We start from the raw sequence: 20,027 nt of genomic DNA on the forward strand, positions 1-20,027 counted from the left end.
TCAGCCCCTCCCGGCCCCCCCCCCCCCCCAAGAACCCCACCCAACCACCCCAAGGTTGTTACGTAGAGGAGATAAACTTAGAAACTCCATTAGATAAACCAATTATCTTCCAAAGAAAAAATGTAGAGAGAAAAAAAGAAAACAAAAAACAACACAATATATGCAATATATATACATGATTAATATTCTTAACTATTTCAAAATCATTAATTTACCCGGTCCAACCAATTGATTACTGGTGCCCAGATTAATTCCCCATTTCTTCGGGCCCTTGGACCTCTTTTTCTGAAGATCAACAGCTCCCATTTCCCAACATTGATAAATTTGCTTAACCACTCATGATCTGTCGGGGGGGTAGGGTCTAGCCAAACAGTGGCTATACATAATCTAAGCGTAGCCATGGCTATAAAAAATAACTTCTGTTCGGAAAGCGCCATATTAGCATCCGCTACCCCCAATATGACTGCCGAAGATGAAAGCTGAAGCGGACGAAGAAACAGAATTTCTAACAATTGTTTAACTTTATCTAATAAAGGAGTTAAATTAGGGAAGAAGAAAACATGTGAATACTATCAACCGCAATCTCCCCGCATCTAGGGCAGTTAACTCCCGTAATCCCCCCCCATTGTTGTATACGCTGTGGGGTTATATACAAATTATGCCAAGTTTTACAACATTGGACCTGGAGGTTTGCGGATAGCGTGGCAGTATGACTGAGCCGTAAAGACTCTTCGCAGACCTCCTGCGCGGCATTTAATCCAACTTGCCATCTATTAAAATGTTTATATAGATCATCTTTCCTTCTTTCATTTATCATTTTATAAATTGAGGATATCGTAGAATGCCCACTTTTAATAGCTTCAACTAAAGGTACTGTACTCCAGCTAACTGTTTTTCGAGAAAGAAAATCCCGAATCTGTAGAAACTTAAAGAAATGTTGATTATTGAGATTAAATTTCTTTTTTAAATGGTCAAAGGTCCTAACCCCATTGTCCGAAATTAAATTCCCTAACTTAATAACTCCTCGGGCATTCCATTCTCTAAAATACCCATCTGCAAAAATTTGAGGGAGAAGAGTGTTTCTATTAATTGGTGTATATATATGTAATCTTCCTATATTGAATAATTTCCGGGTAAAGGTCCAAATTTTGAAAGCAGCAAAGAGACCCTTGAACCTCACACATTTAAAATATGCAAAATCTATATGTCTAAGTAATACCCCAGACACTTCTTCTCCATAAACAAGTCTATATATTGATTTTTCCGAGTCATCAAAATCTTGGCAATCCAACAACTCCGATATATGCCTCAGAGTAATTGCCCAATAATAAATCTGAAAATTGGGGACGGACCAGCCCCCCCTCTCTCTTGGAAGTGTCATAAATTTGAAGGCTCGTCTGGGTCTTTTCCCTGCCCAAATAAACCATGAGACAATACGTTCTATTTTTTTAAACCATAATAAATCAAACAGTAAAGGAATAGCTCTGAAGAGATATAAAATCTTCGGTAAAAAAAGCATTTTTACAACATTACATCTCCCCATAAGAGTTAGCTGAAGATTATTCATCCTCCGAGCATCTTTTTCAATTTTGTATAACAATGGCTTAACATTACTCTCAACAATTTCTTCAGGGTTTGAACTTATAAGTATTCCTAAATATTTTGCCTTATCAATAACCCTAGGATCCAAGAATGAAATCTTATCATTACAGATAATTTGGGTTTTTGCCTCATTCAAATGATAACCTGACAGTCTACCGAATTGAAATGTCAAGTTTTGTACTTCTAACAATGCCCGTTCCGGTAAATCAGTTAAAATGGCAAGATCATCTGCATAACCTAATATTTTAGTTTCACCGCCCTTAGATCTCACTGGACTAATCAGATTGCTCAAAAGAAATTTTTTAATTAAAGGGTCTATATAAATGGCAAATAATAAGGGGGAACAGGGACAACCCTGTCGTGTACCTCTTGAGATATTAATAGTTCCTGACTGGATCCCCATAATTGAGATTTGCGCCGTTGGTCGTCTGTACATGATCTTTATTGCTGTAATGAATCCTTCTCCAAAACCATAATGCCTCAAAACCGCCCATAAAAAAGGCCAGGAGACCCTATCAAAGGCCTTCTCCGCGTCAAGCAGAATTAAGGCCATAGGGTCCCCTGAAACCCTAGTAAAATCAAACAATGCTATTGTACGCCGAATATGATTGATAGTTTCCCGTCCTGGGACAAAGCCATGTTGATGCACCGAAACCAACCTCTTAATCACCCCAGAAAATCTCCTTGCTAAAACCTTGGCATAAATTTTGATATCACTGTTGATTAACGTGATTGGGCGATATGATCCCATATCTGTAGGATTTTTATCTTTCTTTAAAAATGTGATAATTCGGGAGGAGGAGCCTAGCGCGCAACCAAGATGGCCGCGTAGGTGCGAGGCTCCCGAGGACCTCCGCGACCTCCTGAATTAATCCTGGCGATATCCTGTCCTTGTTGAGGGGACTGTGTCGGTGAACCCGAGCTGAGGCGCCACCCGTTTTTTGGGCTCGAATCGGACCCCGAACACCGGTGGGAGCATCGATTGAAGGTTGCGGCCTTCTCCTCGCCGGCCCCCCGGATTGGAGTAGTGGGGCGATCCGGGGACGAAGTGAATAACAGCGGCGAGCGGGGCTGGGCGACTCGCGTGCCCCGCACTTTCACTTTCGCTTTTGCGCCCTCCTTGCCTCAGGCGGGGTCGGGCTGCGGAGCGGGGTGCGGTGGTGTTGCCTCGTCCAGGTGCCCGGCTGACCCGCCGGCGGTGGGTTGACCCGCGGCCCGGTGGTCGCCCCCGCCCCCCCCCCCCTGACACCCGTGATTTGGTGTGGCGGCCCGTTCGGAGATCTTGGCACGACGGTGGAAGGGCCAGCATGTCCACCAAACAAGATGGCGACCGGGCGAAGATGAAGACAACCCGCCGTGGCACGGCGCACCAGGCCAATAGTATGGATCGCTACACGCTCCAGAAGGGTTCTCCGGAGACATCGCGGTCATCCCTGGTGGGCCCGACGGAGGCGCCTGCCCAACCGGTGGATCTGACCCTCCGGGACGTCATGGGCGCCATCGCAGAGATGAAGGCCTCAGTGGACCAGCGTTTCGATACCTTGGCGCAAAAAATTGACTCGGTCCTGGTGGATGTGGGCCTTGTGAGGGCAGACTTGTCAAAAACGAACGACCGAGTTGACTCCCTGGCCCACACCACAACGAGCCTCACTACGGACGTGGTGGCCCTCCAGAAGGAGGTGCGCCGGCTTGGCCAGGCGAGCGCCCTGATGGACCGGCGACTGGAGGATTCCGAGGGTCGGGCCCGGAGGAACAATGTTCGCATTATTGGTGTGCCGGAGGGCCGAGAGGCGGAGGCGGCAGATCTCTTCGTGGAAGAACTGATCCTGACCCATCTCCAGCCCCGGGGGCTGAGTAAGCTTTTTGCGGTGGAGCGTGCCCACCGGGTCCCTGGGGGCCGCCCTAAGACCGGTGCACCGCCGCGGCCTATTATTGCCCGGATTTTTAATTTCCGGGACAGAGACGCCATCCTCCAGACCTCCAGGCAACAGGGACCGGTCAGGCTGGATAACATGGATGTACACTTCTACCCAGACTTTACTCCGGCGGTCCAGAAGCAGCGACAGAGCTTTCTTGGTATTAAACGTCGCCTAAGGGACCTAAACCTCAAGTACTCAATGCTCTTTCCGGCTAAGCTGAGGGTGGAGGTGGATGGCCGTACGCACTTCTTCGACCGGCCCGAGGTGGCTGGGGACTGGTTAGATACTTTGCCTGGAGATCGGGGTGGGGGGGGCGCGGCTGCCGGGGAGGGCCCGCCGGATCAGAATTGAGGGGTGACTGTATAGGCCTTGCTCTGGATATTGTTCCTTTACCATATATTGCTTTCGTATGTTCCCCTCCCATGGAGGTCGGGTGGGGTCTGCTGGGGGCTTCCCTCCTCCTCGGGGGGACTAGTTAGTACTTAGCTATGGGGCGACAGGCACACTGCACTTTGGGGGGGCTATCTGGGCTCATGCAGGGGTGCAGGGAGGGGGGAGTTCTGTTGGGACCGGGGGGTGGGGGGGTGTGTTGTTTGTTAGCACCGCAAGGCAAACCCGCAACTGTTTTGTTGTTTTTAAGATGCTCGGTGGGGGGCGACCGATTGTTTTTACGTATGATGGGGGGTAGGGATTTGATTGTGTTGTCATGGAATGTTAACGGCCTGGGGGATAGGATTAAGCGTGGTGTGGTCCTGCAGTATTTAAAACGTATTTCTCCAGATGTTGTCTTCCTGCAGGAGACACACCTTATAGGTAACACCTTTCATGCAATGAATCGGCGGGGATATCGTTTGGCGGCCCACTCCGGCTTCACTTCGGGCTCGCGGGGGGTGGGTATTATGGTCAAGAACTCGCTCCCGTTGGAGATTGACGAGGTGCGCCATGATGAGAGGGGACGCTACACTGTTCTGGTGGGGCGAATGGAGGGTAGAGTGTTTATCTTTATATCAGTGTACGTCCCGCCTGTGTTACAAGCCACTACATTTGCGGACCTGGGGCGCCTCCTTCTGGACCTTCCGGGTGGCCTGTTGGTGGTTGGAGGGGACTTTAACGCGGTTGCCTCTGGGTCTATGGATCGCCATCCCCCTAGGGACCTCCCCCGGGCACAGGCGTGGCTGCCCGGCCTTTTAGACACGCTGGGCCTGGTGGATTGCTGGCGCTTAAAGCATCCCGTATTGCAACAGTACACCTTCCACTCGGGGGCCCATGGTAGCCTCTCGCGGCTTGATTACATCCTTGTCCCGGCGGCCCAGGCAGGGAGGGTGGGGGAGGTGCGCCATTTGGCACGGGGTATCTCAGACCACTCCCCATTGTTGTTGCATTTCGATGTCTTCCCGAGGGGGGATGGCAGAGTGGCCCCGATCAATGCATGGTATTTGCGCGACCCCACCATTCGTGCCGACTTGATCAAATCCTTACAGCGCTATTTCGATGAGAATGTGGGGTCGGTCCCGTCTGCCATCTCCCTGTGGGAGGCTTTCAAGGTGGTTCTTAGAGGGGAGGCCCTCTCCTTTATTTCCAATGCCCGGCGGCGCGAGCGGGAGGAGGTGACCCGGGTTGAGGCCGAGATTGCAGAACTGGAGGGTGACCTGGGGAGCGGGGTAACAGACGCCAAGTTGCATGCTTTGCACTTAAAGCAGGCGGCCTATCGGGCCCTCGTCACGGAGGCGGCCAGGGGCCTCAGTAGAGAGCAGCAGGGGCGATTGTATGATGTGGGTGACAAGGCTGGCAAATTGATTGCGTGGTTGGACAAGAGGGAAAGAGCGAGCCGCGTGGTGCCTCTGATTGAGAGCGTGGATGGTGTGTGCGTCACTGAGCCGGAAGCCATTGTCTCCTGCTTCGCGGATTATTTCCGCGAAGTCTACTCCCCGGTTTCTCCCTGCTCGGAGGAAGATTCCCATGCCTTGCTTCGGGACATCGCACTGCCCTCCCTTACGGTGGAGGACAGGGATTCGCTGGATGCCCCGCCCACCTCGGACGAAATTGCCTCGGCTATTCGCTCGGTTGCATCCGGCAAGGCCATGGGCCCCAATGGTATTCCCATTGAGCTATACAAGCTACGCCCGGATGTGTTGGCGCCCCACCTGCGCGCGATGTTCCTTGCGGCCCACTCGCAGGGCTCCCTCCCGCCGGACCAGCGTCTGGCTACAATTGTGGTGATCCATAAGGAGGGGAAGCCCCGTGAGCGGGTCACATCCTATAGGCCGATCTCGCTTCTGAACGCGGAGCCCAAAATCCTCGCCAAGGTGTTGGCCAACCGGTTGGTTGGCGTGGTGGGCGATTTGGTCCACCAAGACCAATCGGGCTTTATACCACACCGCAACACGGCGCTTAATCTGCGGCGCTTACACGGGGTGCTCGCGCGTGTCCCATTTGTGCGGGAGCCGGCCATCCTGGCGTCCTTGGACGCCACCATGGCGTTTGATACGCTCGAATGGCCATATATCTGGGCGATGCTGGCGAAGTTTGGGTTCGGCCCGGGTTTCGTCAGCTGGGTCAAATTGCTATATTCGGGCCCGTTGGCGCAGGTGGTGGTGAATGGGCGAGTATCTGCCCCATTCGCGCTGGGGCGGGGCACGCGACAGGGTTGTCCCCTGTCGCCTCTCCTGTTCGCCCTGGCCATGGAGCCCCTGGCGGAGTGGTTGCGGTGGCACCCTTCTATCCGTGGTCTCCGCTGGACCCCCGAGCATGAGGACCGCGTGTCCCTCTATGCTGACGATATCCTTTTGTATCTCGCCTCCCCGCGCAAGTCACTGATCGTCCTGGTTGATGTTTTGCGCTCCTTCGGTCGCAACTCAGGCCTGGTCATCAACTGGGCGAAATCCTGTGTCTATGTGCTTTCCGGGGAGGTCCCGGTCTTGCCACGGGATTGTCCGATCCAGATTGCCTCCCAGGGTTTCCGGTACCTGGGTATATATATCACTCTTGACCCGGAGGCCCGCTATGAGCAGAACTTGTTGCCCCCCCTCCAGCGTCTGAGGGAGGACGTGGTGCGCTGGCGGCGTCTGCCGCTCTCGCCGCTCGGCCGAGCGGCCTTATTTAAAATGATGTCCCTGCCGCGCTTCCTCTACGCCCTCCAGAATACCATGGACCTGGTCCCGGCACGCTATTTTCGCGAGGTGGAGGGCCTCCAGCGGCGTCTGTTCTGGGACGGGAGGCCGCGTATTGCTCTGGCTAAATTGACGCTCCCGTGGTACGATGGAGGGGTCGCCCTCCCGGACATCAAACGGTATTACTGGGCCTCCCAACTAGCTGCAATTAATCATGGCCTTTACGGGCCCGCCTTGAACCCGGCATTTGAGATGGACAGGACGCTTCTGCCCGGTGGCGATTATAATCGAGCGCTCTACTCTGGCGCGCCCGACTCCCGTTTGACGGGACCGACGCGTGTCATGGTGCGTGTCTGGCACGCGGCTAATGCAGCTATGGGGTGGAAGGACCGTTTGACCCGAGCGTCTCCGCTGTATGCATCTGAGAGGTTGGGCTCCCTGTGGACGTCGAAGGGCTTCGAGAAGTGGGACACGATCGGAATCAGCACGGTGGGAGATCTCTGGACGAGGGGGGGATTCAAAACTTTTGAGACGCTGCAGGCGGAGTTTCAGCTGCAGGGCAGTGAGTACTTTCGGTACCTACAGGTCCGCCATGCGCTGGGCTCCGTCTTCCCGGATGTTGCATCCATTCCGGAGTCTTCCCCCCTGGAGGACAGAGTGCTAGATGGCCATGTCCCGGACAGCACGATCTCCCTCATATACAAAAAATTGATTAACGATAGATCGTGTCTGCTGACTAGTCTCCGCGAGGCTTGGGTTGCCGACGGGCTGGAGCTGGACGACGAGGATTGGATCTCCGCGGTGGCCTCTCCGAAAGAGGTGGCCATCCCGGCTCGCCTTCGTTTCGTCCAGCTCAAGATCCTTCACCGGGTCTACGTGACGGGGCCAAGGCTTTTACGTATGGGTTTTGCTGGTGATGGAATGTGTAAGCGTGGCTGTGGTGCGTTGGCGACTTTCATGCATATACTGTGGGAGTGCCCGAAGGTGGAGCGATTCTGGCGTGGTGTGCATGAGGTTCTACGAATGGTTACGCGTGTCGCGCTGCTGCCTGAAGCGAGGAGATGCTTGCTGAACGTCTGGGAACCAAATGACTACTCGGTCCCGCAGGCGCGGTGGGTGACTCTGGGATACATGATAGCCAAGCGTGATATTGCCCAATTGTGGGGATCCCAGAGGCCCCCTGCGGTGTCGGCCTGGAAAGAGCATATGGATTGGTGTATGTTTCGTGAAAAGGTGGTGTATGTGGCGAGGGGTAAGCCTGGGGCGTGGATGAAACTCTGGGGCCCCTGGAACGCCTACCGCGGGGGTATTTGTGAGCCGCCGCTGCTACCGGCGGCCTCGCCGGCTCCGTCTCCCTAGATGGCGCCCCTCCCTTGGCCGCGGGCGCGCGGTCCCCCAGTCCCTGATCTACTCCCGTCCCCCTCTTCAGAATTTTGCTGCTGGTTTGGATCCCCCACTTATGGAGCACGTGTTGTCACTTTGGATTGAGGGTTGCCTTGCGGTTGTGGTTTGTTTACGTTGTCTTGCGTTAAGAAAATGGAACCGTACTGTGGGCATGGAGCTGTGAGGCCTGCACCATTGATCACTCCTGTCTTCCTACTGTGCACCGCTGAGAAAGTTTTTTGCTGTATGTATGTAATATGCTTTCTGATGCTCTAGCGGCCGGCCGTGTGGTTGTAGGCCCATACCTGTAACTTCTATAAACTGCAATAAACGGTTTCAAAAAAAAAAAAAAAAAAATGTGATAATTCGAGCCTTCTGCCAAGATTCGGGGGAGGCTTCTCCCTTCTGTACTGTCCTAAATAATGCCAACATAACCGGGGTAAGTTGCAGCCGGAATATTTTGTAAAATTCTCCTGGTAAATTATCAGGTCCCACAGCTCTGCCTCCCGGGATAGAGTCTATAGCTTGCTGAACCTCATCCAAGCTAATCTCAGCATCTAATAGATCACGTTCTTCCGATGGTAATGAATCCACACCTATCCCCTTCAAATACTCTTGTATTTCTTCCTGTAGCATGTCATTATCCCTGATGTCTTCGCTGTACAGGTGTTGATAAAACTTCTGGAAGGCGAGCGCAATGGCCCTTTCCCCGGATACCAGACCGATATCAGGATCTTGGATATTTTTAATACGCATAGCTGTCTCCCTCTCTTCAATTCTTGCGGCTAGCATATGCCCTGCTCGTTCACTATTTTCAAACATTTTTGATTTCCATATTAGAAATTTTTCGGCTGCCTTAGTCTGAGAGAGTTCGGTTATGGCTGCTTTTGCTAAAATGATCCGGGTTTGAGCAGAATCACTATCCCCTCCCGGCCGTAACTGAACCACCAGATTCTGCTCTGTTTCTGCCAATTCTGTATATAACCGCTGTAACTTATCCCTTTCCTTCCTTTGAGATTCCCAGCCGAACCGGGTTGTCTCGCCCCTTACCCCTGCCTTTAACGTATCCCAGACATTCTGAATACTAGTACTATCAATATTTTCTTCCAAGAATCGAGGAATCCATAAAGACATACAATCAACATATTCTGTGTCCTTAAAAAGACCCCGATTAAATGTCCAGTTTCTGGGATTGCTCGTGCACACTGACGTATTTATTTCGAGTAAAAGCGGATTATGATCCGACATTACTCGCGGAAATCTGATGATTCCAGAGCCTTGAAGCAAAACAGGTGAAGCAAAAAAGTAATCCAGCCTTGAACAGATTCTATGCGGTGCAGAGAAATATGTAAAGCCAGGATCATCTGGATTAAAAAAAGCCCATACATGAGTAAGACTGTGCAGATCTAATAAATGCTGCAGAGCACGGTATACCCTTGGCTTCCTCCCAGTATATACACTCCCTATATTATTTAAGGTTCCACATTCTATATTTATGTTCAAATCTCCACATATAATGAGCGGGGAAGGCCACCCAACCAACTCGGAACTAAGCCATTTAACTAATTCGGGATCGTCCAATACAGGGCCATAAACAGAACAGAGTGTAACGTTTTTACCCTGAAAATTACCATATACCATTACCCAACGACCCAAGCTATCGGCTGCGGAACGCATAACATTAGCCTTTCCTCGTCTTGCTAAGATTGCAACACCCCTAGTCTTAGCCTCAAATTTAGTCCAAGAAAGAAGTTGGAATCCCTCGAACTCCAAAAATGTATGCCGACTAGCTTCAATATGTAAAAATCAATCCTTAGCACACGTAATAATTATGAACAACAGGTATGTACAGTGTGTTAACACAAATAGACAATATATAAAACAGAAATTAGTCCTTTCTTCTTGTCAGTAGTTCTTTAATTATGTGCACTTCTCCTTAGTCAATCTGTTTCTGCCACAAGCCAACACGTGTTTCGTTGCGTGAGGGAATAGTAGTCCCGCAACTTTTTCAAGGCTATTTTCAGATTAAATGGATCATTTAGTCAGCGGTGATACTTCCAAACCGCAGATGGTTACAGTGATCTCGGCGTTTCTTTGGTAAGGTTTACGTCGTCTTCAAACAGTGCTTATTCCACCGTGGTGTGAGATAAAATCTAACGTCCGTGGTTGTCGCCCCCAGTCGAGTACGTTGGCTTGTGGCAGAAACAGATTGACTAAGGAGAAGTGCACATAATTAAAGAACTACTGACAAGAAGAAAGGACTAATTTCTGTTTTATATATTGTCTATTTGTGTTAACACACTGTACATACCTGTTGTTCATAATTATTACGTGTGCTAAGGATTGATTTTTACTGGTCAGGGCTTTGCCCATAATTCTAGGAAGTCCGGTGGTTCTTCCTACCTTGTAGCACCGTTCCGATATATACTCAGATTACTATAAATGTGAACTTTCTCTTGGCGCCATATACCTATATCAAATCCCACCAAACTAGCTTCAATATGTGTTTCCTGCAGGCAGAGAACATCTGCCCGTAAAAAACGCAAGTCTTCCCTAATCCGACGTCGCTTAGACGGATTATTAAGCCCACATATATTTATTGATGCAATTCTTATACTAGCCATACAGAAGAAAACAATTCCAGTAGCCTTTTTGTAAACCTTTGCATATATTCAAATTTAATTAGGTTATCAAAAAAAATGAACTGCCATCTCCTCCCGTAACTAATCCACCCAAACAGCACCCACCCCCTAAGGACCTCAGCCCTCCCTCCCCCCCCCAACCATAGGCAAAATAGGTCAAGAGACCCATATGATGACACCCGCTACCCGAGTGGCAGAAGGTCACTCCCCGTCTCCAAGCCCCCTATCAAACATATAGAAAAGTGAAGAGAGAAAAAGGAAAAAGGAAAAAGACAGCCTGCTTGGTATACTAGCTAGAACTTTAACCTTCACCCAATCCTTTTAAATAATCTCCAGCCTGAACCTCTGATGTGAAAACTCGTACTCTGCCACCACAGATGACCTTTAAGCGTGCAGAAACAAAGCACGCTGGAATCAAAGCACTCTGGAAACGAAGAACGCTGGAAACAAAGCACTCTGGGAACAAAGCACTCTCCAAACAAAGAACTCTGGAAAGAAAGCACTCTCCAAACAAAGCACTCTCCAAACAAAGAACTCTGGAAGCAAAGCACTCAGAAACAAAGCACGCTGGAATCAAAGCACTCTGGAAACGAAGAACGCTGGAAACAAGGCACTCTGGGAACAAAGCACTCTCCAAACAAAGAACTCTGGAAAGAAAGCACTCTACAAACAAAGCACTCTCCAAACAAAGCACTCTCCAAACAAAGAACTCTGGAAGCAAAGCACTCAGAAACAAAGCACGCTGGAATCAAAGCACTCTGGAAACGAAGAACGCTGGAAACAAAGCACTCTGGGAACAAAGCACTCTCCAAACAAAGAACTCTGGAAAGAAAGCACTCTCCAAACAAAGCACTCTCCAAACAAAGAACTCTGGAAGCAAAGCACTCAGAAACAAAGCACGCTGGAATCAAAGCACTCTGGAAACGAAGAACGCTGGAAACAAAGCACTCTGGGAACAAAGCACTCTGGGAACAAAGCACTCTCCAAACAAAGAACTCTGGAAAGAAAGCACTCTAGAAACAAAGCACTCGGGAAACAAAGCACTCGAGAAACAAAGCACTCTGGGAACAAAGCACTCTCCAAACAAAGAACTCTGGAAAGAAAGAACTCTGGAAAGAAAGCACTCTGGAAACAAAGCACTCTCCAAACAAAGAACTCTGGATACAAAGCTCTCAGAAATAAAGCACTCTGGAAACAAAGCACTCTGTAAACAAAGCACTCTGGAAACAAAGCACTCTGGAAACAAAGCACTCTCCAAACAAAGAACTCTGGAAACAAAGCACTCAGAAACAAAGCACTCTGGAATCAAAGCACTCTGGAAAGAAGAACGCTGGAAACAAAGCACTCAGAAACAAAGCACTCTGGGAACAAAGCACTCTCCAAACAAAGAACTCTGGAAAGAAAGCACTCTGGAAACAAAGCAGTCTCCAAACAAAGAACTCTGGATACAAAGCTCTCAGAAATAAAGCACTCTGGAAACAAAGCACTCTGGAAACAAAGCACTTTGGAAACAAAGCACTCTGGAAACAAAGCACTCTCCAAACAAAGAACTCTGGAAAAAAAGCACTCTGGAAACAAAGCAATATGGAAACAAAGTTCATCAAAACAACTAAATGCAACAAGTTCACTTTTTGTTTTGAATTATTAATCATTGGTCAAATGCTGTCTGTTTGTTTTTGCGCTTTTTGCTTATTGATAAAAATTCAAAATGTAAACAGAAGGTGTCGCCTTTAGCTGGTATCGATTGGAATCATTTAAACTAATAAATGCTCATAGTCACCTGTATTTTTAGGCAATACATTATTTGTGTAAAGACGAGCATTCAAGGGTTGTCTTACAGAAAGGTGTCTTTCAGTACAGTCTTCGGATATTCCATCGTCACTGAGTACATCTGTTTCACAAGAGGTTGAACAGGTTCCCAGGTTAGTAACCTGTCATATTAAGAAACCTGTTAGATATGTGTAACTTGAGGAATAACTTTACTGGTAGATTCTTGAGTCAGTAACACATCTGAAACACAATGGATGGCTCTGCTGTCATAGACTTGGGCATTTGCAATCTGTGTAGCCTGAAGGATAGCTCTCCCGATGCAGTCCTGAACATGAGAAGTTTGTATAACCTGACATACATTCTGCACATTATGCGCAATCGAAGGCATTGGTTTTCTATCTAAAGCCTTGGGATAGGCACTCTTTATAACCTGATGGTTTGTTCTTAAGTCAACAGCTTTGGCCTGGATGATCCTCTTATGGTTGGGGATAGCTAAGCCCGAATGCAGTATGATCTCTGGCACAGCTTTGCACATGGTCATGATGTCTCCATAACATGAGGAAAAGGTGTACAGATGGATACTTAAAGCCCTGTAGTTCTCTGTAATGCATTTGTCATACGCCTACACCTCTAAGATCTTTACAGTCTGAGGGGCAGCGTTGCTGTCAGACAGGACTTACCCAGGGCACAAATAAGACAGGAGATTTCCTGGAGGGCTGCCACAAGGTGGACTCATTTTGCTGCTGCACAGGGATAATACTCTGGTGTGATGACTGCAGCAGATCCTGGAATAAAAATGCATTCCTTCCCCCCATCCTTCTGTATGGAAGTAGCTTCACCTCCTGCTTCTCCAGAGGGTTAGACTCATTCGCTCCGTATAATATGGGCCGGATAGTACCATACATTTAAGGGTTGTATTTGGTTGTCCGTACATCCCTGTTGTTGTATCCCTGATCTAGTAAAATATACATTACCAAAGGTATAGATTTGTTGTCAAAGTCTAGACTCATAAGATATTTGGAATCTCTCTCATACCATAGCGTGCAAGATAAGTGTGCCCAGAGTGACAGGTGTGTAGTCTGACGCTTGTGCCTAAAAGGTTCATATAACCTAATGACTACCTTTGCTGTCATATGTCTGAGCCTGTTTGCAGTCAAATGCTTTTGAGCCTGTAAGACCTTTTTGACCTGAAGGATAGGATAGTGATACTGTTAAATACCAGAGCCTCCCAAGTTTGTGAGGGAAACTTTTGCTTGCATGTGCCTGAGCCTGTAAAACTTCTTTAACCTGAAGAATAGTGCTGCTTCTCTCTGTCTTTTTCTGGATTAAAGGTTGAAGATGGAAACATCCCAATAAAATGAGTGCTGGTGGCCCCACATGCAACCACCGCCTCAAATAAGCACGGAGTGGTGCAGTGTGATGAGAATTTATCAGGTTAGCTGTGTCAGCCACTGGGACCTTTGTGTTATGTATCTGTAAGAATTGCATTTGTGACTCAATTTTTCATCTGTGCCTTATAGGGTCTTTTACGGGGCAACCACAGAGGAGTCGCTTCGCAGGGAGGTGGGCCAGCTTTGGGCTTTGGTCGGCAACATGGACACAGTTCTACGAGGGACATATTTGGTGGCAACGTACGAGAACCCTACAGTTCCTCATCGTCGAAATGAACTGTGGTTCATCAGGCAAGGAGAGTGAGGGAGATTCCCACGCTTTGGTATGTAGTGGAACCTTTCCCAACTCTAGCCTGAAGTGAAAGTAAACTCGTCCCCCTGGAGGCTGGGCTCAGTGGTGCGCCGACCCTGCCAAGGAGTGTGGTGAGAGAGAAGGGCATGCCTGCCTTGGCCATGCCATGTCATTTGATGTCACCAGCCTTCAGGATCCATCTGCAGTTCACTTCACCCTGGGCAAGGAACATATGGAGAGAATCGCACTTTATGGAATATTTTCCGGAGACGACCTGCACTAATGCCCTTCCATCCAAACAATTCACTTTTCTTGTGCAAAGGACGAGTACCATCATTTATTCGGGGGATGCATAGTTATTGCTAGTGGGAGCAGACATTTCACAGTCGTTAAAATAAAACTATCCATTTTACTACTTCTTTGAACAGTAATCATAGTAAACCCATAGGGGTTGTACGGTTTCTTCCAGTTGCTACTGTGCTGTGTTGAAAGAGAGAAAGCATCACATTACCATAGAGTTTTATAAATGTGATCATTTGTGACATTCAAGTCCCTCTTCCAGCAGAATGCACTTTATGCTGTGGTTGGCTGGGGGTGGGCTTCTTGTGGCCTTCAACGCAGTAGACCGGGGAAGCTGCTTGCGGTAGTGTAAAGCACCAAGAAGGCAGAGCTCAGAGACCGGTTTGGTTATCTTTTATATTTTCCATGCTAGTGGCCTGGTATTGGCCAGGCAACGGCCTACGCTACAGTGTCCAACATGGCTGCGCACGATGCTCAGGCTGAGAAGGTACCTTGGCTTCATTTAATGCCGAGGCCTTTGTTCCCTCTGCTGCAAAACAAAGTCATTAACTAGGCCCATTAGGGAGAACAAGGATGTGGAATCTGATTGAGAGCTGAGCCAGAGACATAAGACAATTCCTGAAGCCCCGTAAGATGGGTTTAGAGTGCTGGGAACTGTAAAGTCAAACTCTGCATGCATGTTTTACCCCAGTTTGACTTCTTGCTCACCCTTGTGCCCCTAAGTAGAACAAACTGCTCTTTAGGGCAGATTTCACCTATATATGTATATATATAATACAGTAAAAGCACAACGAGTTTTCCACTAAGTCCTACTGACCTGTCTATGAATACCGACTATTATTATAAGGCCTACCCCAGATCAGCACCAATCCTTGCTGAGTCCCTTCTGCTGCAGGCTACCTGTGCATAATTACCAAGCTGTGCACAACAGTGATCTCACACGTGCAGCCCACTCACATGCGCACGCTTGTGACCTGCCAAGTACCTCTAACCCTTGTTATGCGAACATAGCACTTCACATCGCATGCGTTTACACCGCAGGCCATTACAACGCGGTCGTTACAATGACCGTGTTGTTACATTGCATACGATTACAACGCAAGTCGTTACAAATACTTGCTGTAGTGGGCGCACTGGACTTAGGAATAGTATAATTTACTATTCCAACTCCAGTGTCTGCAACAGTAGGGAAGGTGTTGGAATAGTAAATTATACTATTCCTTAGTTAAGCGCGCCCCCTACAGCAAGTCGTTGTAACGACTTGCGTTGTAATCATATGCGATGTAACAACACGGTTGTTGTAACAACCGCGTTGTAATGGCATGCGATGTAACGCATGCGATGTGAAGATTGTTTCCCTCGCAGTGTAGTAATGATATTATTTTAAAAGGCAAACGCTAGCAGTAAACACGCTCAGTCCAACTAACATGAATTTACCATGAGTGAGACTTATGTGGTTGGACTCACCCACAGAAACGGTGCAAACGCCAGGTAGTCGTAAGTGAAAAATCTTAGTGAACAAAATGGGCGGAAGAAATGTGCTACATATACAATCAGTGACAAGTAACTTGTCCCCAAAAAAATATATTTTGGAGAATGAACACATTTTTTATTAAGAGTTAAACATATTACAGAAGTATACAAAGACCATGTAAATCTGCAGTTTTTGTAGTCCACTAGAGCATTCATTCCTAGGTAACTTGGATGGGCTTTTTCTCCAATTCATGATTTTGTGATTAATTACATACTCGGTCTTAAAAATGGGAAGGCAGATGCCTTATCAAGACGATCAGTTAGAGAAAGAAAATCAAGTGACTGAGACTGTACTGTTGATTTTGGTTTAAAAGATGCTCATTTTGTTGCATTGATTAATGTAGATTAATTTTTGGTTAAAGTATGTATAAAGATTCAATCACTAGATAAATCAATCAGTCAATCAATCAGGGGTTTATAGAGCACACTACTCACCCGTGAGGGTCTCAAGGCGCTGGAGGGATTGGGGGGGTCAGCTCTGAATCAGTCGAAGAGCCAGGTCTTGAGGTTCTTCCTGAATGTGTGCAGGGTCGGGGAGCGTCTGATGTTCACAGGGAGCTGGTTCCAGGTCTTGGCTGCGATGTGGGAGAAGGCTCTCCCACCTGTTTTGTTTGAGAGTTGGTTTAAAGAACTAAAAAATAGACATGAAAGAGATGGATTGTTTTATCACGGAAAGGTTGACCATCAGATCAGTTAAGACAACAGGCTTTATGATTCCAAAGTTACTGGCCATCTTAGAACTGCTAAATCTTTGAGAGCAGTAAAAATATATATTTGGTGGCCACGTTTATATGCTGCTGTTTGACGTGCGCCCAAGTCAAGAGTTCACAGATTAAATTAGTGGGGTTGTTGAGACCTTTGACTGTTCCACTTAGACCTTGGTATACAGTGTCAGTGAATTTAATTGTAAAATTGCCCGAGAGTCACGGTGAGTCAAATGGTGGTGGTTATTTTATATCTTAAAGAATAAGCATAAGTATTTTCACAACATGTTATTCGATTTACATGGTGTTCTATGGGAATGACTTACCGACACAGGATCTCATTTCATTTCAAAGCTTTTGTCCGCATTGTGTAGAGATGAATATTGAGCTCCATGTGTCCACCACTTATCACCCTCAGACAAATGGATTGAATGAAAAATGAAATCAGTGTGTGGACGGTACTTACGATATAATGCTTCAGCATAATAGAATGATTGTATCAAGACCATGCGTTAGTCAGAGTTGAGGTATAACCATTCTTCTGTTTGGATGTCAAACTTCTTTTGTATCTTTGGTCATCAACATCATACATTTCCTCTGCATCAGTCTGTCAACCTCCATACCCTCTCTGTATGGACATTGTGCAGGGTTAATTCAGTTGAGATCCAGACATCTGCTCAAGAAACTGAAAAAAGCTAAAGACACTTTTAAGTTTTATGCTGATCAGAAGCGAAATCCTGCACCTCAGTATTTTGTAGGGGAGAACGTGCGATTACTTACAAAGAATGTTAATTTGAAAACACCTTCTAAGTTACAGCCTAAATTTATAATAGAGGAAATTATGAATCCAGCTACTGAAACATTGAAACTGCCTCAGTTTATGAAGTTTCATAAAAATTGATTGCCATATCCTCGAGGACTCTTGAATAGATAAATGATTACCGTGTCTTGAAACAGAACTCTGCAGAAAATCGGTAATCAGTGTAATTGTTTTATAAGTGAAGTGTTCATAACTGGGTGTGTTGATTGTAAATGATGTCACAGCATTTTGTACCATTTGGCGCCTATGCAAAGATATTTGAGATAAGGCTAAATAAATCAAGTTGCTAGATTCTAGTCTACACTGAACCAGGGCATTAATGACTGGCATTTGATGACAATGTTCAATAAATGAAATAAAGACTCTTAAGGTGTTAAGGTGTTTACTTGAAAACATGAAGAACTAGTTACAGTGAGAAAGTGCCCTCTTGCTGCATGGTGGCCACCACTTTTTGCTGTTTCAGCAATAGCGAACGAGCCTACCGCTCCTCTAGATATAGTGCCAGTTGTCTGTCTTGAGGTCTTTCAGCGCCGGGACACTGTTGAGTAGCTGTGTGCTCTATAAGTACCAATTTACATTACATTACAATTACTGATGTACTTTGACTGAGTGTGCCTTGGGCTCCTGCTAAGAATATCACTCGTTAATTAGCATGCGTTTAGTACGCATGCCATTACAACACGGTCGTTAGAACGACCGCGTTGTTAGTTCGCATACCTTTACTACGCAATTCGGAACAACGAATTGCAGTAGGGGGAGCTGGATGTTGGAATAGTATAATTTACTATTCTAACTCCAGTCTATGCGGACACTAGGGAAGGTGTTGGATTTTAAATCCAACACCTTCTCCTCCCTAACGCAAGTCGCTGTTCCGACTTGCGTAGTAAAGGTATACGAACTAACAACGCGGTCGTTCTAACGTCCGCGTGGTAATGGCATGCGAAGAATCGCATGCGAAGTAAACACTGTTTACCCTGCTAACCAGGTACCCAGGGCCTATGTTCTTCCCCTAAAACTGCATTGAAGCCTAAACCCAATGGCATCTCTTGCCACAGGGCGGTCCCTAGTAAATGGTACCACAGGTATACAGGGCACTGTGACCAGAGAAGGCCTCTAAGGGCTGCAGCACTTATTGTGTCACCCTTAGAGGCCCTGTACCTTCCCACTCACACACTGCCTTTGCAGGCTGCGTGTTTTGGTGCAGAACAAAGTGAAGAGTCGACATGGCACACATCTGTGTGCCATGCCTACAACCCACTGCCCTGTTATAGATCAGTCACCCCTCTAGCTGGGTGCACTATACCAGTAGTGAGGGTACAGGTGCATGAGCCCTGTACCCCTACAGTGACTAAGTCCATTCTTAGACATTAAAAGTGCAGTGCTGCCATTAAGAGATTATGGTACTGGGAGTTTGGGTGGCCCAACCGACAGTGCCTAGCCAACCCCCAACATCCCAACTTACCTCTTGAAGTGGTGGTCGCACCCAGAAAACCTTCATTCCCGAGACTGCAGTGCTTTTGGAAAACCAGAGACTCCCTATTGAAAGCTACAGGGCTTCCAACGCCAAAACAGCACTCTGCACCCGGCCACCCCAGTGCCGCTGAGGGTGTAACAAGAGTGCATCCTTGACCCTGGGGGACTCCTGAGTTTAACCCCAGAATACCAACTCCTACACCAAAGTACTTACCTTTGAACCATTAACACTATTCCATAGGATAACATTGACTGTTTTTCTATGAAAAGTTTGTAAGTGTGGAGTTGGAAATCCTTTTAAATTTGTACCGAATAACAAAAACGCTTTTACTTACCTGTTTTCAGGAAAAGTCCCAGTGCAGTATCCAGATATACTGCACTGTGTAAGAAAAGTAATCTAAAGAGTAACTTACCTGTAATTTTACTCCAAAGCCTATACAAAGTATATGAACTGTATTATCAAAGCATTGCATTTCTCAGTAACAGTACTGTAAATCAAAACAAAGTGCATATACAATTGCAATCCAAACTATGTTACAATTGTATATTTACTGCAAAGTATTTATCACTTACCTGTGCCAGGCTTGGTTGGTTCTAGGAAATAAAATAACTAAAAGAATATTTTTATACAAAAACAATTGGTCTGAAGTTCAATCTTTGAGTTTGTGAATTCATTTGCTGACTGAGTGTGTACAACAAGTGCTTAACACTGTCCTCTGATACTGCCTTACTGCTCGACCACACTACCACAATTAGAGAGTGAGGTGCTATCTACTTTACCTCTGCCTACCTTTGGGGATCCACTGGACTCAGTGTACACTATACCTCACTTTGGTATAGTACATACAGAGCCAGCTTCCTACAGTCACTTTTATAATCAGAGAATTAAGAGAGTTTAGCCTCTATGCAGATACCTAGGTTACGGACCAATGAAGTTTGTGTATGTATAGCACATGGACAATGGCCATTGTAGCCGTTCTAAGGCTGAAGGAGCGATGGAAGTTAGAAGTCATGTTTTAGATGTATTCAATTTCATGAATTTGGTGGCTATCCACTGAGTCAATGAAAGTGAATAAAGTATTGAAAAT

At 47.1% G+C, this 20,027-nt stretch overlaps 1 protein-coding gene across 1 annotated transcript in view; it reads left to right on the forward strand.

Annotated features, from left to right (window-relative positions):
* LOC146813660 (heme-binding protein 1-like) overlaps positions 1–17,831 on the forward strand; it is a 96,745-nt gene extending 78,914 nt beyond the window's left edge. Inside the window, exon 6 of the mRNA XM_085610155.1 lies at positions 13,947–17,831. Coding sequence (XP_085466281.1) covers positions 13,947–14,121 — 175 coding nt within the window. The 3' untranslated portion in view covers positions 14,122–17,831. The remainder of the gene's footprint in view (positions 1–13,946) is intronic.
* The last annotated feature ends 2,196 nt before the right edge of the window (positions 17,832–20,027 follow it).

Source organism: Triturus cristatus, chromosome 6 (genome assembly GCF_964204655.1).
Source record: "Triturus cristatus chromosome 6, aTriCri1.1, whole genome shotgun sequence".
NCBI lineage: Eukaryota > Metazoa > Chordata > Amphibia > Caudata > Salamandridae > Triturus > Triturus cristatus.